The sequence below is a fragment of the Paramisgurnus dabryanus genome, chromosome 18, assembly GCF_030506205.2.
Source record: "Paramisgurnus dabryanus chromosome 18, PD_genome_1.1, whole genome shotgun sequence".
Taxonomy (NCBI): Eukaryota; Metazoa; Chordata; class Actinopteri; order Cypriniformes; family Cobitidae; genus Paramisgurnus; species Paramisgurnus dabryanus.
In genome coordinates, this window is record NC_133354.1 from 3,776,992 (window position 1) to 3,794,597 (window position 17,606).

A 17,606-nucleotide genomic window follows, 5' to 3' on the forward strand; every position below is an offset into this window, starting at 1 on the left:
CGTGTACATATTTGAGATTCTTCTCATCCTGATTTTATCTTTTATTTCGTTTTTCCTGTGTAAAGTGTTTTCTGATTGACAATAACATTAAGAAATTTCATTTAGGTTTTAAACACCCCGGTTTGATGCCGTGTTTTAATGATGTTTTGGCTTCTGATTCAGATAAAACCTTTTCTTTTATAGTGTGATGATCTTTAAATGCTTATCGTTTCAAAAAATGTGTGGGTATTCGTGGAAATTCTTTTAACTGGATTAAATCACATTTTCAAAGATAAGGTTTTCTGTACGTATGGGAAAGTTTTCATTTGCTGTGGTATGTTTAACATGTGGCATCCATCAGAGATCTATTTTAGTTCCTGTTTATTTTTTAGTATTTTCTTCCCATTGCTTTCAAAAAACCTGAGGTGTATAAAAAGGCCTGAGTACATTTTAAGTGCTGAATTGATACATTTACTGTGTTATTTTTTCTCAGTCTGCCATTGCTAAATGTTATTGGCTAGGGGGACTTATCATCAGTCCCATCATGTCACACATAGCAAACTGGTGCCACCTTTAGCGAATTGATGAAGAAGGATAAAGTATGGTGTACTTTATGCTTCAGCAAGTACTGTAACATTGCCAGTACATCTTCTTAAAGGAGCTGTACTTTTGACTGTACTAAATAAAAATAAAAATACTAAAATCGTTGATATTTAGGAAACTTTAAGCTAGGTCCATCTGTTTCTCTTAAAAACAATACTGCAGTTATTCTCTTTTTGAAACATGCCTTCTGTGTCTGGTTTTGTTTTGGTCTGATCTAATTATAAAAGAAAAGTTACTGTATTATCTGAATCAGAGGCAAAAAAATGTAAAACCTCCTAACAAACACAAACCAGGGTGTTTAAAACCTAAATGAAATTCTTCACAGATGTTATTGTCAAGATGTTGTATAAAACACTTTACCCAGGAAAAACTAAAGATAAAACCAGGATGACACAAGAATCTCAAATATTTGCACGTACAACCAAAAGATCCAGTTTACCCAATAGTGTAATTTGACAGCTCGGTTGCCAGGCAGGTGCTTAAATGGGACCGCAATGTCCATTAATGCCACCACCGGTGAAAACAACCTCCAAAATGGGTCTTAGATTAAAGGGGACAGAAAATGAAAAACCATTTTTACCTTGTCTTTGTTGAATAATGGTAGTCTACCCACATTCACAAACATACAAAAAGTGCTCAACATGCTACACATCTCAGTCTCATAGAAATTCACCTTTAGAAATGTCAGCCAGAAAACGGCCCAATCTGAAAAACTGATGCTTATGACATCACAGGCATCTCACTGCCCCTCCACTTTAAAATAATTGGCTAAACCACTTGTTTAAAATCCCCCACCCTAATAGAGCTATCTGAGAGGTTTTTGTCTACATGTCACATCACAGAACAAGGATAAATACTCCGTTCAATCATTCTATGTCACCTTTAAGTTATAAAAATCCACACAAGCGGGTTTGTTATTTACAGATGACATTGCAAACATAAAAATTAGTAGATAAACTAGCTTTCCATTGTCAGTTGTGCTCCTGTTTGTGTCTGGCAACCCTGATTTTTTCAATTTTCCTCTATATCACATTGTCTGCTTTACAAACAGGGCCAGATGAGCACCATGGAATACATATTTAAATAACATAACAAATAATTACTTGCATAATTCAAAGTACTGCATAAATAATAATAAATAGCATTAATCTGCCACTTCTAAAACCAGTGAGCTTTCTTTTAAATGTAAAATTTTAGGAGCACTTTAAATTTTTCTGACTGCATGTGAAAGCCAAAACAGAAACGCTTGTCAGGAGTTGTAGTCTCCACTAGTCAGCAAGTTCAAGTCCTCTACAGTACAAAGAATCTGCTGACACCTACTGGTAAATGACGCTTTATACAATTTTGCATTTAAAACCAAGAATAACTTTGTTTCAATACTTTGCAACAGTTAAAAAAAATTAGGAAAAGACGGTTAAAAGCATTTGCTTGGCTAAAATATAATATAAAATATATTTAAAATATAATAAATTTACCAAAATGTCTGGACAAATATGGCCTTCATGTCCTTTGTCATAATGAACCACATTTATATTATATACTTCTTATGTGAGTTACACACAAATTTTAAGACTAAACTGGTGCTGCTTCAGGGGTTTTCTTACATGGAGACTTTGCATAATGAAAGATGTGCAGACCATAATAAAATGAACAATTTAATTTTAAAATGTAAAAAGTTAATTTCTGGTTCTCAGTCATCTAATTATTATAACACTTAAAATATGCAGTTTGCAAAGCCACGGTACACATGCATGTGTGCACATGATTAAATTGGCACCACATCCACCTCTTCCTGGTGATGTGCCAGGAAAAACCTGTTTTGTTTTTTGATTAATTGATTGATTGTGGTGAGACTTGACTCACCCAGCAGAAAAAATCTTTATTGTTGATGCAATAAAAGCAATTCAATTACCACAGAATGATAATGGCACAATAGAAAGCACTGAAAATTGTAAACACAATAGAAAGGTATGATTATGAGTCAGAACATAATTGCTTGATAACACGAAAGATCAGGTACAGTTGTGTGAAAGGTGTGTGGTTTAAAGAAGATATACCACAGACAAGATCCACCCAGGAACGGTTTTAAAAGTCTTCAGGTTCAGGTTACCTTAGTATATCTTTCCCTAACAATATAACACAAAAGATAATGCAACGAAAAAAATTAAGTTTGAGTAAATCATCGTATTGCGATGTTGTTTTAGTGATGATGAAGTTTTGATGAAATTCAGTGGATCAGGATGTAGAAGAAGAACGGCCAGGAGAGAAAGACGAGGTTCTGTGTGATGCTCATAGCACTGTTACACAGATTCCCCTGACAGCATGTGAAGTTATTAAAACCTTGAGTCCCTTGTGATGCTGAGTCACAGATAGATTTTGTGATACATCCTTTAGTAACGGGCTTATCCGTAATATTTGCTAATGTAAAGAAAAGAGAAGTTGAGTCAATGATTGAAAGGTGATATGTTAATTATTCTAAACTAACCATACCGAAACATCACAAGTCTAAATTTGATAATACATGTCATATGTTTGAATGATTTCACAGAGGTAAAAATATGTTTAGTACTAAATAGTGCACTTAGAAATAGAATTTACTTTGATGATTCAGAGACAGTCACCTACTGGAAAAATCGTATTTAAAATTCTTACATGTTGTTGTAAGGCAGTAGTCTTCATTTCCTAAACAGTTTACTTTGTTTAAGCAGCTCGTCCAATTACAGTAGTAACATTGTTTTCCATTGGGGCTGTTAGAGATGTAATCTGTGCAAAAACAAATCTTATTCTTTATTTTCTGCAACAATAGACTAAAGTTTATATACTGTATAGTGCTATATATCAAAGACAATACCTGTGACATCTTTGCTATTACAGAGGTCTGTGTTACAGCACTGCATCGATATTTTTATCCTTATATCACCAAAGTTAAAGGATCCATTTCCACAGTTCTGTGTCACGTCACAATCCTTTGACTGTATGGTAGAAGTAATGTTACCTAAAACAGAAAATGATTTATGCTTAACACAGTGCTTGACCAATGGGGATAAAAAGGATAATTACAGATTTTTTTTCAAGAAACGTGTGTGTGTGTGTCTGAGAAGTATTGTGTCTCGAGGGTTTCAATAGTGTCATGGGACATGTTGTGAAGCAGACTTTTTTCATAAAGATTAAACAACTGAAATATAAATTATGGAAATGAAATAATGAATATATATATAATATATATATTCATTAGAATGAGCAGATGAGCATTAGTGGGTTTTTTTCATATTTTTCCACACTTTAGAATAATAGTGAACTCATCAAAACTATTGAATAATACAATTTTAACTATGGGAATTATTTTGTGACTACATATATCCAAAATAAATCAAAATGATGTTGTATTCTAGGGTCTACATAGTACAGTTTGCTTAATCGTACCCATGTAATTATATCAAGCTGCTTCTTGAGGTCTCAGCTTGGGGATGTTTTTTAAATAGTATTGAAGGAGTTTACATCTATTCTGGACTCTTATTGACTGCTTCGTCATGAGAAACATTTCAGTTCAGTGTCCTAAAGCTTAGTGTTTCAATGTACCATGGTAGGAACACTGTATTATTTGAAAGAACAACTCAAAAATAAAAAGCCAAACATGCTACATATATTTGGAAAGATGAGATTCTTGTGATTCAAAAGATGTAAACCGTTTTAAGATACAATCAACACACCAGATACAATTAATATCATTTTTAGGCATTTTTAGGAATGCTAAGGGGTTAAAATGGAAGTGTATATGGATAGGAAAATAAAAATTGAAGTATAACACACATGTCTGTGCTCTCAAGTTAGAGTTGTAGTCACACACACAAACACAGAAAGGTTGCTTTTAAGAAGCATTTTATCACCCCCCAAAAAAGTTAACAACAACAACACTATCACACAGCAGAGGCTTTAAAGAGATCCATCATACTGAACTCACCAAAAGTGCTTGTTGTTGTACTTGAACATATCGCATTTGTAGCGTTACACGTCGTCTCTACACCTGCACAAGAACCTGTATCATTTGCACACTGATAACATTTGAGTGAGTGCCCTAAAAAAACAGAATGAAGGAGAAGCATTAAATTATCTATATTTGTAATAAAACATTAAATACGATTTTGTGTATACTGTACCTCCAGCGAAAAGAGTAAAAAGGAGAACAATGAAGATGTTCAGATCCATCTTTGGTCTGTTAGGAAGTGAATAAAATGACAAACCCTTTTCCGTTGCCTTTATAATTTTAATGAAAAGGGGGTGAGGCTGCGTAGGTGAAGCTTGAATAGTAATATGGGTGGGCATTCTGTGAAAAATAAAACCAGAATGGACTTAAACATATTTGGGATTCTTTCATAGTCTTTACGCTCTAATGTTCATAAAAATAGGCTAAAACTGAGAATGTAATCCCGCACTCTTAAATAAGAAAGTTCAAAAGCTGTGAGTGAGGCAAAAGTACACCTAAATTACCTCAACACTAGTATGTACAGCCGTAAATTAGGGCTGGGCAAAAAAAAAAATAGATTTTTCGATTAATCGTTTTTTTATACATGGTCAATTCAGAATCGATTCTCAAAGAGCAGAATCGATTTTTTTTCCTGCAAAAAATGAACGTAAGATTAACGTTAATCAAATTACTAGTCTTCTTCACTAGATGTCACCCTCTTTTTTGCCTTGCACAATGTTACCAAGGAGCCTTTCATTCAGTGCTTAAAATGGCGGTTTTAGGTGCTTAATCAACTTTGATGCCACCTAAACTTAAAAAGTAAGAGGTATGGAAGTATCCCGAGAACCGGAATCGAAAATAGCATCGAGAATCGGAATCGAATCGATTTGATAGCTTGTGAATCGAAATCGAATCGATCTGGAACATCTGAATCGATACCCAGCCCTACCATAAATATCTGTACCCAAATGGTACAAATTAATACCTTTGTAAAGAGTACCGTCCCAGTGACAGCTTTTGTACCTTAACTTATGATGGTGCATGCCAAGGGTTATTCTAATATTTGTCTCAAGCCAAGTGACAAGCTTTTAGGTTCTGTATTTGTAAAAATAAAAAATAGCTGTGAAAATATAAAATACTCTGTGTAAAATACCCTGGTAACGCCACGGTTCAGACAGCATAACATAGCTTAAGTATCACTGCGCCACTGTTGCTATGTACTGATTTATGAAAATTAACACCACAGTCTTTAATCATATTTTTCAACAATTGCACAATTAATGGCGATATCCTTATGAATGTCAATAAATATTGTTGAGTTATTTTGTCAATTAGGAGAAAACGCTTCCCTGAGGAGTTTTTAAGCCGATCAATATTTCCATTATTATCCACTAGTTGGCGATCTTAAACAACTTACGGTAAACACTGAAGTATCCACAAAAACTCTGTGTAACTGTGCGTTCACACCAGACCCATAAGAGGTGGCAAAAATGCACTATTTGTGCGAAGTTGGACTCTTTTGTGCTTACTTGCTTCATTCGCGCGTAAAATTTCTAGTAATTCGAGACATTCTCGCGAAAATGTGCGTAATGGGAGGGGCTTCTGCGACACCGCTCGCTTCCTGTAATCACGTCGCTACTAGAGCAAGCTCCTGATTGGTTAACGTGGCGCAAATATCTACCAAAGTTTAGATTTTTCAACTCGCGCATTTCCTGCGACAATGCTCAATTCGTGTGGAATGCCTTTCGTGCCGCGCCATTCACGTGTACCGCGCCTATTTGCATCTTTGCATTGACCTAAAACCGGAATACATGCTGCTTAAGTTTATTCATTGCATTTGCACTGCCACTTTAATTTTCTTTCATGTAGCTCTGCAACACCTTACAATGACATTCTTCTACTAATCTCTTATATTAGTAGCTCATGACCACTTATAACTCTTAATATTGTATACCCTTATTGTATCTGTTACTGTCCCTTATTTGTATGTAATGCTCTGTTCGTGTCTGTTAAAATGTAAGTACCCTTCATGTATGTATTGGGTTGTTTTTAACCCAGGAATGGGTAACTATAAGACTAGAATAAATAAATGACTCTTGAAATCTTTATCACACTGTCGGGGCTTATTTCTGCTTATACATGATCTCTTATGTGGGTCACGAAATAAAAAGTTTGGGAATCCCTGGTTTAGAGGGTGGCCAGCAAAAGCTATAATGTTCACCAGGAAAATGTAATCATATCAAATTCGACATATTTTTTTATGACTAAGAGAATGGTTGAGGAAGTTCATAAGAACAATGTTTTACCTAGGACGACGCTCTGTCTTACATGATCTTAACTGTGGTTTTTGTGGTTAAGGGCGAGTCATGTATTTTTTACTCGTTTAACCTGTGTCTAACTTGTCTAACTTCTTCTATTGAATTTTAATTAACAATAGTTAATTGATTGTAAACAAGGCTTTGAAGACAGCAGTAAAAAATATTTCAAGTGTTTTCTCGTATACCTTTAAAAATGTATTATTATGCATATTCAGCGTCATTTAGCTTAGTTTTTTATCATTTCGTTTTTTTCATGATATCACTAATTCTTCTATAGAAGTAACCTACAAAATCATCTGTCCGATGTCCCGGAGGATTTTGTCTTCCGTTTCGGCTACCCAAATGTAGCACCACCTTGCTTGACGTGCTTGCTGTCTCATGAAGTAAAAATCCTTTTGATTTACCTTGTTCACTCCCTTGAACAGTTATTATTGATGTTCATTTATTCCTCCCTAAATGGGAACTGATGCTTATCTAACTAAGCATTAACCATTAACCAAAAAGTTTTGAATGTTAAATAAAAAAATTATAAATCATAATGAAATAAAATATTAATGACTAAATTGTTAACACCCACATTGGGGGTGGTCCGTTCAGCACAGACCCTTTCCTGTTATTTTATAAGGATCGAATCGACCCAAGTGAAATCCTTGCTCCTTATTTAAAGGTAATTCTGTATTATCGAACATCAGTAGCATTTATTATAAACATTAAAAATATTAAAACTGTAAATTAATCACATACTAGAGTATAAAAATATAGTAAAAAACTGTAAATATCAGTTGTTGTACAAAAGAATCTCCTGCCATCTACTGCTAAATGAGTTTTGAATTTAATAAGAATAATTTAGTTGCAATACTTTGAAGCAGTTTCGAATAAAAAGAAAAGAAGCAAAGTATGTTAAAAGTACTTCCTGAACTAAAAGCTAATATATAATATGAATTGATCAAAAGCAAGTCTAGTCAATGGTCTGTCTTCTGGTGGTCCTTTGTTATATTTCTAATTGTCATATCTGTTGATAAATCATCTATCAATCAATTAAAATGTATTTATATACAATGTTAGATTGTTTCAAGGCAGCAACCAGTATATTATATACCTCTTATCTAAGTTAGACACGGATTCATTGAGACGCTGAAACTGTTTATTTTTATCATAAAATATTTTATTTTGATTGTGGTGGAACTAGTAATGAAAGTACAAGACTTAGTATAGCAGGAAAAGGTGTTGATGCAATAAGATAATAAAAATATGACATGAGGCATACAACTAGTAACATAATAGTATGATAGTAAACATAATAAAAATATGTATACGCATCATATACGCAGTGGCGGAACTAGAATTTTTTTAATGGGGTGGCCAGGGGGTGGCCAAAGCTACTTTAGGGGGTCCATAGTCCATAAAAGAAAATTACGTGTAACCATGTATCAAGAAAGCATAAATTAATCTTTTGATCGCATTAGATGTAAACATAACAAGGGTGAATTTTAACTCTTTCTACTGATTTAAATCTTACATCTGATTTACTGTCTGTTAAAGGGATTCACCCAAAAATGAAAATTCTGTCATCATTTACTCACCCATGTTGTTCTAAACCTGTATTTTATTTTAATAAACACAAAAGAAGATATTTTGATAAATGATAAGCACACAATTACTGGTATATCAATTCCATCATATTGTTTTTATTCCTACTATGGAAGTCAATGGTTAACAAGCTGATACCATCATTTATCAAAATATCTTCTTTTGTGTTCATCAGAAAAAAGAAATTCATACAGGTTTAGAACAACATAAATATGTAAAAATGATGACAGAATTTTCATTTTGTGAACTATCCCTTTAATGAAGCAAAAGATCAGGAAATCTAAACTCCATGATAAACCTTAAACTTACTTCAAATAGCAGGGCTCAACACAAAGGATGTTTGGATTAATCTTTATTTACGAAGATACAGAAGATGCAAAAGTTTTATTTTGATATTTAATTAACTTTAATGACAGAGAGACTTCAACTAAGACCGAATGCAATAAAATGTTTATTCGTTTAAGACGTACAGTAACCAAATGTTTAGTATGAACATCACCAAGACAGCTGTTTTGACAAAAAGACGCGAAGTTGCGAACATGAAGTGTTTAAGCTCTTGCTGTGCACGCGCACTATATGCGCAACGCGCTTTCAAGTTCAATGTGGCAATCCAGTCGAATTAACAATCATACAGTAGCCTACAAAGATCACGTCAAGAATTAAAACATGGTGCTGGGTTTTGCTGTAAAAAGAATTGGCAATCTTAGACTTTATTCAGTCCACAAAAAAAGTACCACACTTCCAGCATATACGGTGAAATCATGTAGTATTAGCAATGTACGGCTTCACTTACATAGTTTTAAATACATTCCAAGCATTGTGTAGACATGACATTTATCTTCTGATGGTATGAAGTATTCGTTAAGTTACAGTATTTTTTAATGACGCGTTTTTGAAAAGACATCACTGATGGAGAGATAACAGAACGCGCAGTATGTATATTTTCTTAATTTTGTGAAAAGCACAACATTCAGTTTTTATAGACACACAAAAAAATGACACTTTTACGTTGTAAATGATGTATAAATCATATCTGTATGTCCAAAACCAGCATAGTAATCTAAGTCTCTTTGGGCAGTGATTGAAAAATAAAGAGTTTGCGCCGCGACTGCAGGGAGTGTTAATATTCTTAATGATTTTAACAATGTGCTGCGCTGCCGCACGTCGAAAATAAACATAGCGATTAAGTGAAAGTAGCGCATTAAATTTGGGGTGGCACACGGGGTGGCCAGTGACATGTCAAGGGTGTCCAGTGCCACCCTGGACACCCCTCTGGCTCCGCCACTGCATATACGCATCTTGGTTACAAAAATCAGGTAGCAGTTATGTGAAAGATGTAGGTGTGGTTTAAAAGTAATATATGACAAGATCTGTGCACATTTTTAAAAGTTATATTTTATTATTCATATATATCTTTCCTTAACAATACATATAGTAACACAAAATAATACAATGAAAATAAATCTACAATGCTAAACAAATTTATAAGACCACTGTCTATTTGTCTCAAAAATCATCCAGCATCACAAAATGCTTTAATGTAAACTCTTTCCTTTTTATAAAGTTCTTCATGTTTCATAATTTTAAACATGATTAATGAATGTCAAATTGAATTGTGTTTTTATACCCAAATGTGAGTTTAACCTTTCTCAGAAGTCAGAAATAAATCAAGTGTAACATTGAACTATTAAAATCTAGGTTCCTATTAAGGACTGCAAGTAAATAGCAACAATAATTTTATTTTAGCATTAGAAATATTACTGTGATTAAAGATTACTAATACAGAAACATAAACAAATGAGCAGCTGTGGCACAAACCTTACATTGGGTGGTGGTCTAATTAATGTGTTAAGCACTGTTCCAAAATATGTCAAATTCTGTTGTCGTCATTTTTAGTTTTCATGCTGTAAAGTTGAATTTAGTGGATCAGGATGTAAAAGAAGAGCGGCCAGGAGAGAAAGAGGAGGTTTTGTGTGATGCTCTTAGCACCGTTACACAGGTCCCCCTGACAGCATGATAAGCCCATGAAACCTGAAGGCGCTTGTGATACATCATCACAGATAGATTTAGTGGTACATCCCTTTACAGTTGTTGGCAGAGATGTAATATTTGCTAATGTACAGAAAAGAGAATTGGAGTCATAAATGATTGATGGCTTATATGCTAATCATTCTAAACAGTCTAAAAAATGCTGCATTGACACATACTTTATAACATACACTTTGAATATAGTGCACTTATACATTTAATTTAATATACTTTAATTGTATCAATTATTATCATCAGATTATCATCTATTGGGAAAAAAATAATCATTTTGTTTTCAAATTCTTACTTGTTGCTTTAATGCAGTAGTCTTCATTTCCTAAACAGTTTAAAGTGTTCCAGCAACTCTTCCCATCACAGAAGTAACATTTTTTTCCATTGCCGCTGTTAGAGATGTAATCTTTAGAAGAAACAAATATTAGTCTTTCATTATCTGCAATGCTTAAGCTTATAGTGCTACAAATAAAAGACAATACCTGGGACATTTATGCTATTACAAAGGTCTGTGTTACAGCACTGCATGGATACTTTTGACCTAAAAACGCCAACGTTAAAGGATCCATTCCCACAGCTCTGTATCACATCACAAGTCTTAGCCTCCATAGTTACCGAAGTGTCGCCTAAAAACAAAACAAAAAAATTACACACACATACACACACAAAGGATGCTTTTATAAAAACTCAGATCCTCTAATCCACCTGTAATATATGGTAGTACATTTGATATTTGATTACCTTAAAACAGTTCACAACAACACTATCACACAGCAAAGGCTCATCCAACAGTACATTTACTCTCCATCATAATTAACTCACCAATGGTTGTTACCACTGTTGCACTTGCACATGTATTAGCTGCAGAGGAACACGTTGTCTCTTTGCTTACACAAGAACCCGTCACACCTATGCACTCATTACATTTAAGTGCGCGTCCTAAAAAACAAAATTACAGAGAAATATAAAATTTTCCATAATTATAGCTATAATAAAACATTAAATACACTTTTGCGTTTGTACTGTACCTCCAGCGAAAAGAGTGCAAAGGAGAACAATAATAAAAATGTTCAGATCCATCTTTGATCAGTCAGGAGGTGAATAAAATAATGACAAACTCATATCAGTGGTCTTTTATAGCTGATGAAAATAGGGTGAGGCTGTAGAAACTTGAAAATGAATGTGGGTGCATTTTATGAAATAGAAACTTAAAATTTTCGAAATAACTGAGTTGATAGACTTACTGGATTTTCATTGTCTAATGATGCGTGACAGGTTCTTAATGATTTACTGTTCATTAAAAAAATTTAACTGAGAATGTTGTTCAGGCGTTTAGTGGTGCAGAAAGCACTCAAATCAGTTACCGGTTTTACTGAAAAGGGGCAGTGAAAAGTCGTTTAATGTAATATTTCTAATCTTGTGAAAATTGCCCAGGACACATTGGCTCAGTTGGTAGCACTGCTGCCTCATAGCAAGGTCACCGGTTTAAGCATCAGCTGGTTGCCAGGTCATTCATTTGTGTGTTCTCCCTGTGTCAGCGTGGGTTTACTCTGGGTACTCCGGTTTACTTCCACAGTCCAAAGACATGGAGGTTAGGTAAATGCTAAATCGTTTCTGTGTGGATCAACTTGTGTATAAATTAACTTGTTATCGCCATTAATAAATGAATAAAACATTAATCACGTGAACTTCCTTAACCTTTCCTTTACCAGGAAAACAGGGCTAACTTGATATGAAATCATTACCTAAACGGAACCCGGGTGAAAAATTAGTACACTTCTATAATGTACTTAAATTGCTATATTTTTGCACACTAATTTTGTACTTTATATACTAAAAATTCTTCTTTAGTACTTCTTAAGATGTTCTTAATATTATCTAAGTGTTTTTGTTATTTTAAAGTCGCCATGAAACTGAAGTACCGATTGCCTTATTTTCCCCGTGGTGACGTATATCCGAATGAAATGGCTTTTGAGATGAAATAAGGCAGGCCTGGATTTGAATTTGTCCATCGAGATCTGATTGGATCGTTTGAAGTTGGGTCGTGTTGCTAATCGCTGCGATCTTCTCCCGGGCCCCACCCACCTGCCATACTTTTGACCGGAAGTGAAGAGAGATCGTTTTTAGGAGGGGAGGAGATTTGCATTTTTGATAAAAAATTATGAGCACACACGAATTTAAAAAAAATAATGAAGCTTACAGATAAGTCATTTGTTAATAATACCACAATTTAAAAAAAAAATATATATATAGTTTTTCATTTCAATTTCATTGCGACTTTAAGACACCATGAATATTAACTTAGATGCACTTTTTACATATCTCTGTATTAAAAAAATAATTTAGTTACACTGTAAAAACAAATCTGTAGAAATTACAATGTTATTGCAGCTGGGTTGCCAGTTATTTACCGTAGGTTTGTGTGACACTCTTAACAACGTTACACAGATTCTCCTGACAGCATGATAAGTCCATGAAACCTGGAGGCGCTTGTGATACCTCATCACAGATAGATTTAGTGGTACATCCCTTTACAGTTGTTGACAGAGATGTAATATTTGCTAATGTAAAGAAAAGAGAATTGGAGTCATAAATGATTGATGGCTTATATGCTAATCATTCTAAACAGTCTAAAAAATCTGACAAAATGCTGCAATGACACATATTTTACTTTGAATATAGTGCACTTATAAATTATTATCATCAGATTATCATCTATTGGGAAAAATTATCATTTTGTTTCCAAATTCTTACTTGTTGCTGTAATGCAGTAGTCTTCATCTCCTAAACAGTTTAAAGTGTTCAAGCAGTTCTTCCCATCACAGTAGTAACATTGTTTTCCATTGGCGCTGTTAGAGATGTAATCTTTAGAAGAAACAAATATTAGTCTTTCATTATCTGCAATGCTTAAGCTTATAGTGCTACAAATCAAAGACAATACCTGGGACATTTATGCTATTACAAAGGTCTGTGTTACAGCACTGCATGGATACTTTTGACCTAAAAACGCCAAAGTTAAGGGATCCATTCCCACAGCTCTGTATCACATCACAAGTCTTAGCCTCCATAGTTACCGAAGTGTCGCCTAAAAACAAAACAAAAAAATGACACACACATACACACACAAAGGATGCTTTTTAAAAACTCAGATCCTCTAATCCACCTGTAATATATTGTAGTACATTTGATATTTGATTACCTTAAAACAGTTTACAACAACACTATCACACAGCAAAGGCTCATCCAACAGTACATTTACTCTCCATCAAACTAAACTCACCATTGGTTGTTACCACTGTTGCACTTGCACATGTATTAGCTGCAGAGGAACACGTTGTCTCTTTGCTTACACAAGAACCCGTCACACCTATGCACTCATTACATTTAAGTGAGCGTCCTAAAAAACAAAATTACAGAGAAATATAAAATTTTCCATAATTATAGCTATAATAAAACATTAAATACACTTTTGCGTTTGTACTGTACCTCCAGCGAAAAGAGTGCAAAGGAGAACAATAATAAAAATGTTCAGATCCATCTTTGATCAGTCAGGAGGTGAATAAAATAATGACAAACTCATATCAGTGGTCTTTTATAGCTGATGAAAATAGGGTGAGGCTGTAGAAACTTGAAAATGAATGTGGGTGCATTTTATGAAACAGAAACTTAAAATTTTCGAAATAACTGAGTTCATAGACTTACTGGATTTTCATTGTCTAATGATGCGTGACAGGTTCTTATTGATTTACTGTTCATTAAAAAAATTAAACTGAGAATGTTGTTCAGGCGTTTAGTGGTGCAGAAAGCACTCAAATCAGTTACCGGTTTTACTGAAAAGGGGCAGTGAAAAGTCGTTTAATGTAATATTTCTAATCTTGTGAAAATTGCCCAGGACACATTGGCTCAGTTGGTACACTCTAAAAAAACAAACGGTGCTATATAGCACCAAAACAATTGCTTTGGATCGTAACGATAGAAGAACCATTTTAGTGCCATATAGCACCGGTGAAGAACCAGTGAAGCACCAGTGAAGCACCAGTGAAGCACCAGTGTAGAACCATATAGGGGCCATATAGCACCACATATGGTTCTACATAGCACTATATGGTTCTACACAGGTGCTTCACTGGTGCTTCACTGGTTCTTCACCGGTGCTATATGGCACTAAAAATGGTTCTTCTATCGTTACGATCCAAAGCAACTGTTTTGGTGCTATATAGCACCGTTTGTTTTTTAGAGTGTAGCACTGCTGCCTCATAGCAAGGTCACCGGTTTAAGCATCAACTGGTTGCCAGGTCATTCATTTGTGTGTTTTTCCTGTGTCAGCGTGGGTTTACTCTGGGTACTCCGGTTTACTTCCACAGTCCAAAGACATGGAGGTTAGGTAAATGCTAAATTGTTTCTGTGTGGATCAACTTGTGTATAAATTAACTGGTTCTCGCCATTAATAAATGAATAAAACATTAATCACGTGAACTTCCTTAACCTTTCCTTTACCAGGAAAACAGGGCTAACTTGATATGAGATCATTACCTAAACGGAACCCGGGTGAAAAAGTAGTACACTTCTATAATGTACTTAAATTGCTATATTTTTGCACACTAATTTTGTACTTTATATACTAAAAATTCTTTTTTAGTACTTCTTAAGATGTTCTTAATATTATCTAAGTGTTTTTGTTATTTTAAAGTCGCCATGAAACTGAAGTAGCGATTGCCTTATTTTACCCGTGGTGACGTATATCCAAATGAAATGGCTTTTGAGATGAAATAAGGCAGGCCTGGATTTGAATTTGTCCATCGAGATCTGATTGGATCGTTTGAAGTTGGGTCGTGTTGCTAATCGCTGCGATCTTCTCCCGGGCCCCACCCACCTGCCATACTTTTGACCGGAAGTGAAGAGAGATCGTTTTTAAGAGGGGAGGAGATTTGCATTTTTGATAAAAAATTATGAGCACACACGAATTTAAAAAAAATAATGAAGCTTACAGATAAGTCATTTGTTAATAATACCACAATTAAAAAAAAATAAATATATATATATAGTTTTTCATTTCAATTTCATTTCGACTTTAAGACACCATGAATATTAACTTAGATGCACTTTTAACATATCTCTGTATTAAAAAAATAATTTAGTTACACTGTAAAAAAAATCCGTAGAAATTACAATGTAATTGCAGCAGCTGGGTTGCCAGTTATTTACCGTAGGTTTGTGTGACACTTCTAACACCGTTACACAGGTTCCCCTGACAGCATGATAAGCCCATGAAACCTGAAGGCGCTTGTGATACATCATCACAGATAGATTTAGTGGTACATCCCTTTACAGTTGTTGACAGAGATGTAATATTTGCTAATGTAAAGAAAAGAGAATTGGAGTCATAAATGATTGATGGCTTATATGCTAATCATTCTAAACAGTCTAAAAAATCTGACAAAATGTTGCAATGACACATATTTTATAACATACACTTTAAATATAGTGCACTTATAAATTATTATCATCAGATTATCATCTATTGGGAAAAATTATCATTTTGTTTCCAAATTCTTACTTGTTGCTGTAATGCAGTAGTCTTCATCTCCTAAACAGTTTAAAGTGTTCAAGCAACTCTTCCCATCACAGTAGTAACATTGTTTTCCATTGGGACTGTCAGAGATGTAATCTTTAGAAGAAACAAATATTAGTCTTTCATTTTCTGCAATGCTTTAGCTTATAGTGCTACAAATCAAAGACAATACCTGGGACATTTATGCTATTACAAAGGTCTGTGTTACAGCACTCCATGGATAATTTTGTCCTTAAAACGCCAAAGTTAAAGGATACGTTTCGACAGTTCTGTATCACATTACAACTCTTAGTCTGCAAGATGGACGTAGTTTCGCCTAAAAACAAAACAATAAAATTACACACACACAAAGGATGCTTTTTAAAAACTCAGATCCTCTGATTTACCTGTAATATAGCCTATTGTAGTACATTTGATATTTGACTTTAAAACGGTAAACAACAACACTAACACACAGAAAAGGCTTATCCAACAGATGACAGAATTCAATGCATTCCAGTAAATTTACCCTCCATACTGAACTCACCAGTAGTTGTTACCACTCTTGTACTTGCACATGTATTAGCTGCAGAGGAACACGTTGTCTCTTTGCTTACACAAGAACCCGTCACATCTATGCACTCATTACATTTAAGTGAGCGTCCTAAAAAACAAAATTACAGAGAAATATAAAATGTTCCATATTTATATCTATAATAAAACATTAAATACACTTTTACGTTTGTACTGTACCTCCAGCGAAAAGAGTGCAAAGGAGAACAATACAAATGTTCAGATCCATCTTTGATCAGTCAGGAGGTGAATAAAATGATGACAAACTCATATCAGTGGTCTTTTATAGCTGATGAAAATATGTGAGGCTGTAGAAATTTGAAAATGAATGTGGGTGCATTTTATGAAATAGAAACTTAAAATTTTCGAAATAACTGAGTTCATAGACTTACTGGATTTTCATTGTCTAATGATGCGTGACAGGTTCTTATTGATTTACTGTTCATTAAAAAAATTAAACTGAGAATGTTGTCCAGGCGTTTAGTTGTGCAGAAAGCACTCAAATCAGTTACCGGTTTTACTGAAAAGGGGCAGCGAAAAGTCGTTTAATGTAATATTTCTAATCTTGTGAAAATTGCCCAGGACACATTGGCTCAGTTGGTAGCACTGCTGCCTCATAGCAAGGTCACCGGTTTAAGCATCAACTGGTTGCCAGGTCATTCATTTGTGTGTTTTTCCTGTGTCAGCGTGGGTTTACTCCGGGTACTCCGGTTTACTTCCACAGTCCAAAGACATGGAGGTTAGGTAAATGCTAAATTGTTTCTGTGTGGATCAACTTGTGTATAAATTAACTGGTTCTCGCCATTAATAAATGAATAAAACATTAATCACGTGAACTTCCTTAACCTTTCCTTTACCAGGAAAACAGGGCTAACTTGATATGAAATCATTACCTAAACGGAACCCGGGTGAAAAAGTAGTACACTTCTATAATGTACTTAAATTGCTATATTTTTGCACACTAATTTTGTACTTTATATACTAAAAA

At 34.3% G+C, this 17,606-nt stretch overlaps 1 protein-coding gene across 1 annotated transcript; it reads right to left on the reverse strand.

Annotated features, from left to right (window-relative positions):
• Nucleotides 1-9,831: 9,831 nt before the first annotated feature.
• LOC135721530 (uncharacterized) lies at nucleotides 9,832-16,950 on the reverse strand. The gene is made up of 13 exons (XM_065243835.1): nucleotides 16,799-16,950; nucleotides 16,593-16,709; nucleotides 16,239-16,382; nucleotides 16,052-16,162; nucleotides 15,700-15,849; nucleotides 13,775-13,891; nucleotides 13,436-13,579; nucleotides 13,249-13,359; nucleotides 12,906-13,055; nucleotides 11,317-11,433; nucleotides 10,977-11,120; nucleotides 10,790-10,900; nucleotides 9,832-10,566 (listed from the first exon to the last, which is right to left on the reverse strand). The coding sequence occupies exons 1-13, from the start codon at nucleotides 16,845-16,847 to the stop codon at nucleotides 10,373-10,375; spliced, it is 1,659 nt and encodes a 552-aa protein (XP_065099907.1). The 5' UTR covers nucleotides 16,848-16,950; the 3' UTR covers nucleotides 9,832-10,372.
• Nucleotides 16,951-17,606: the final 656 nt, after the last annotated feature.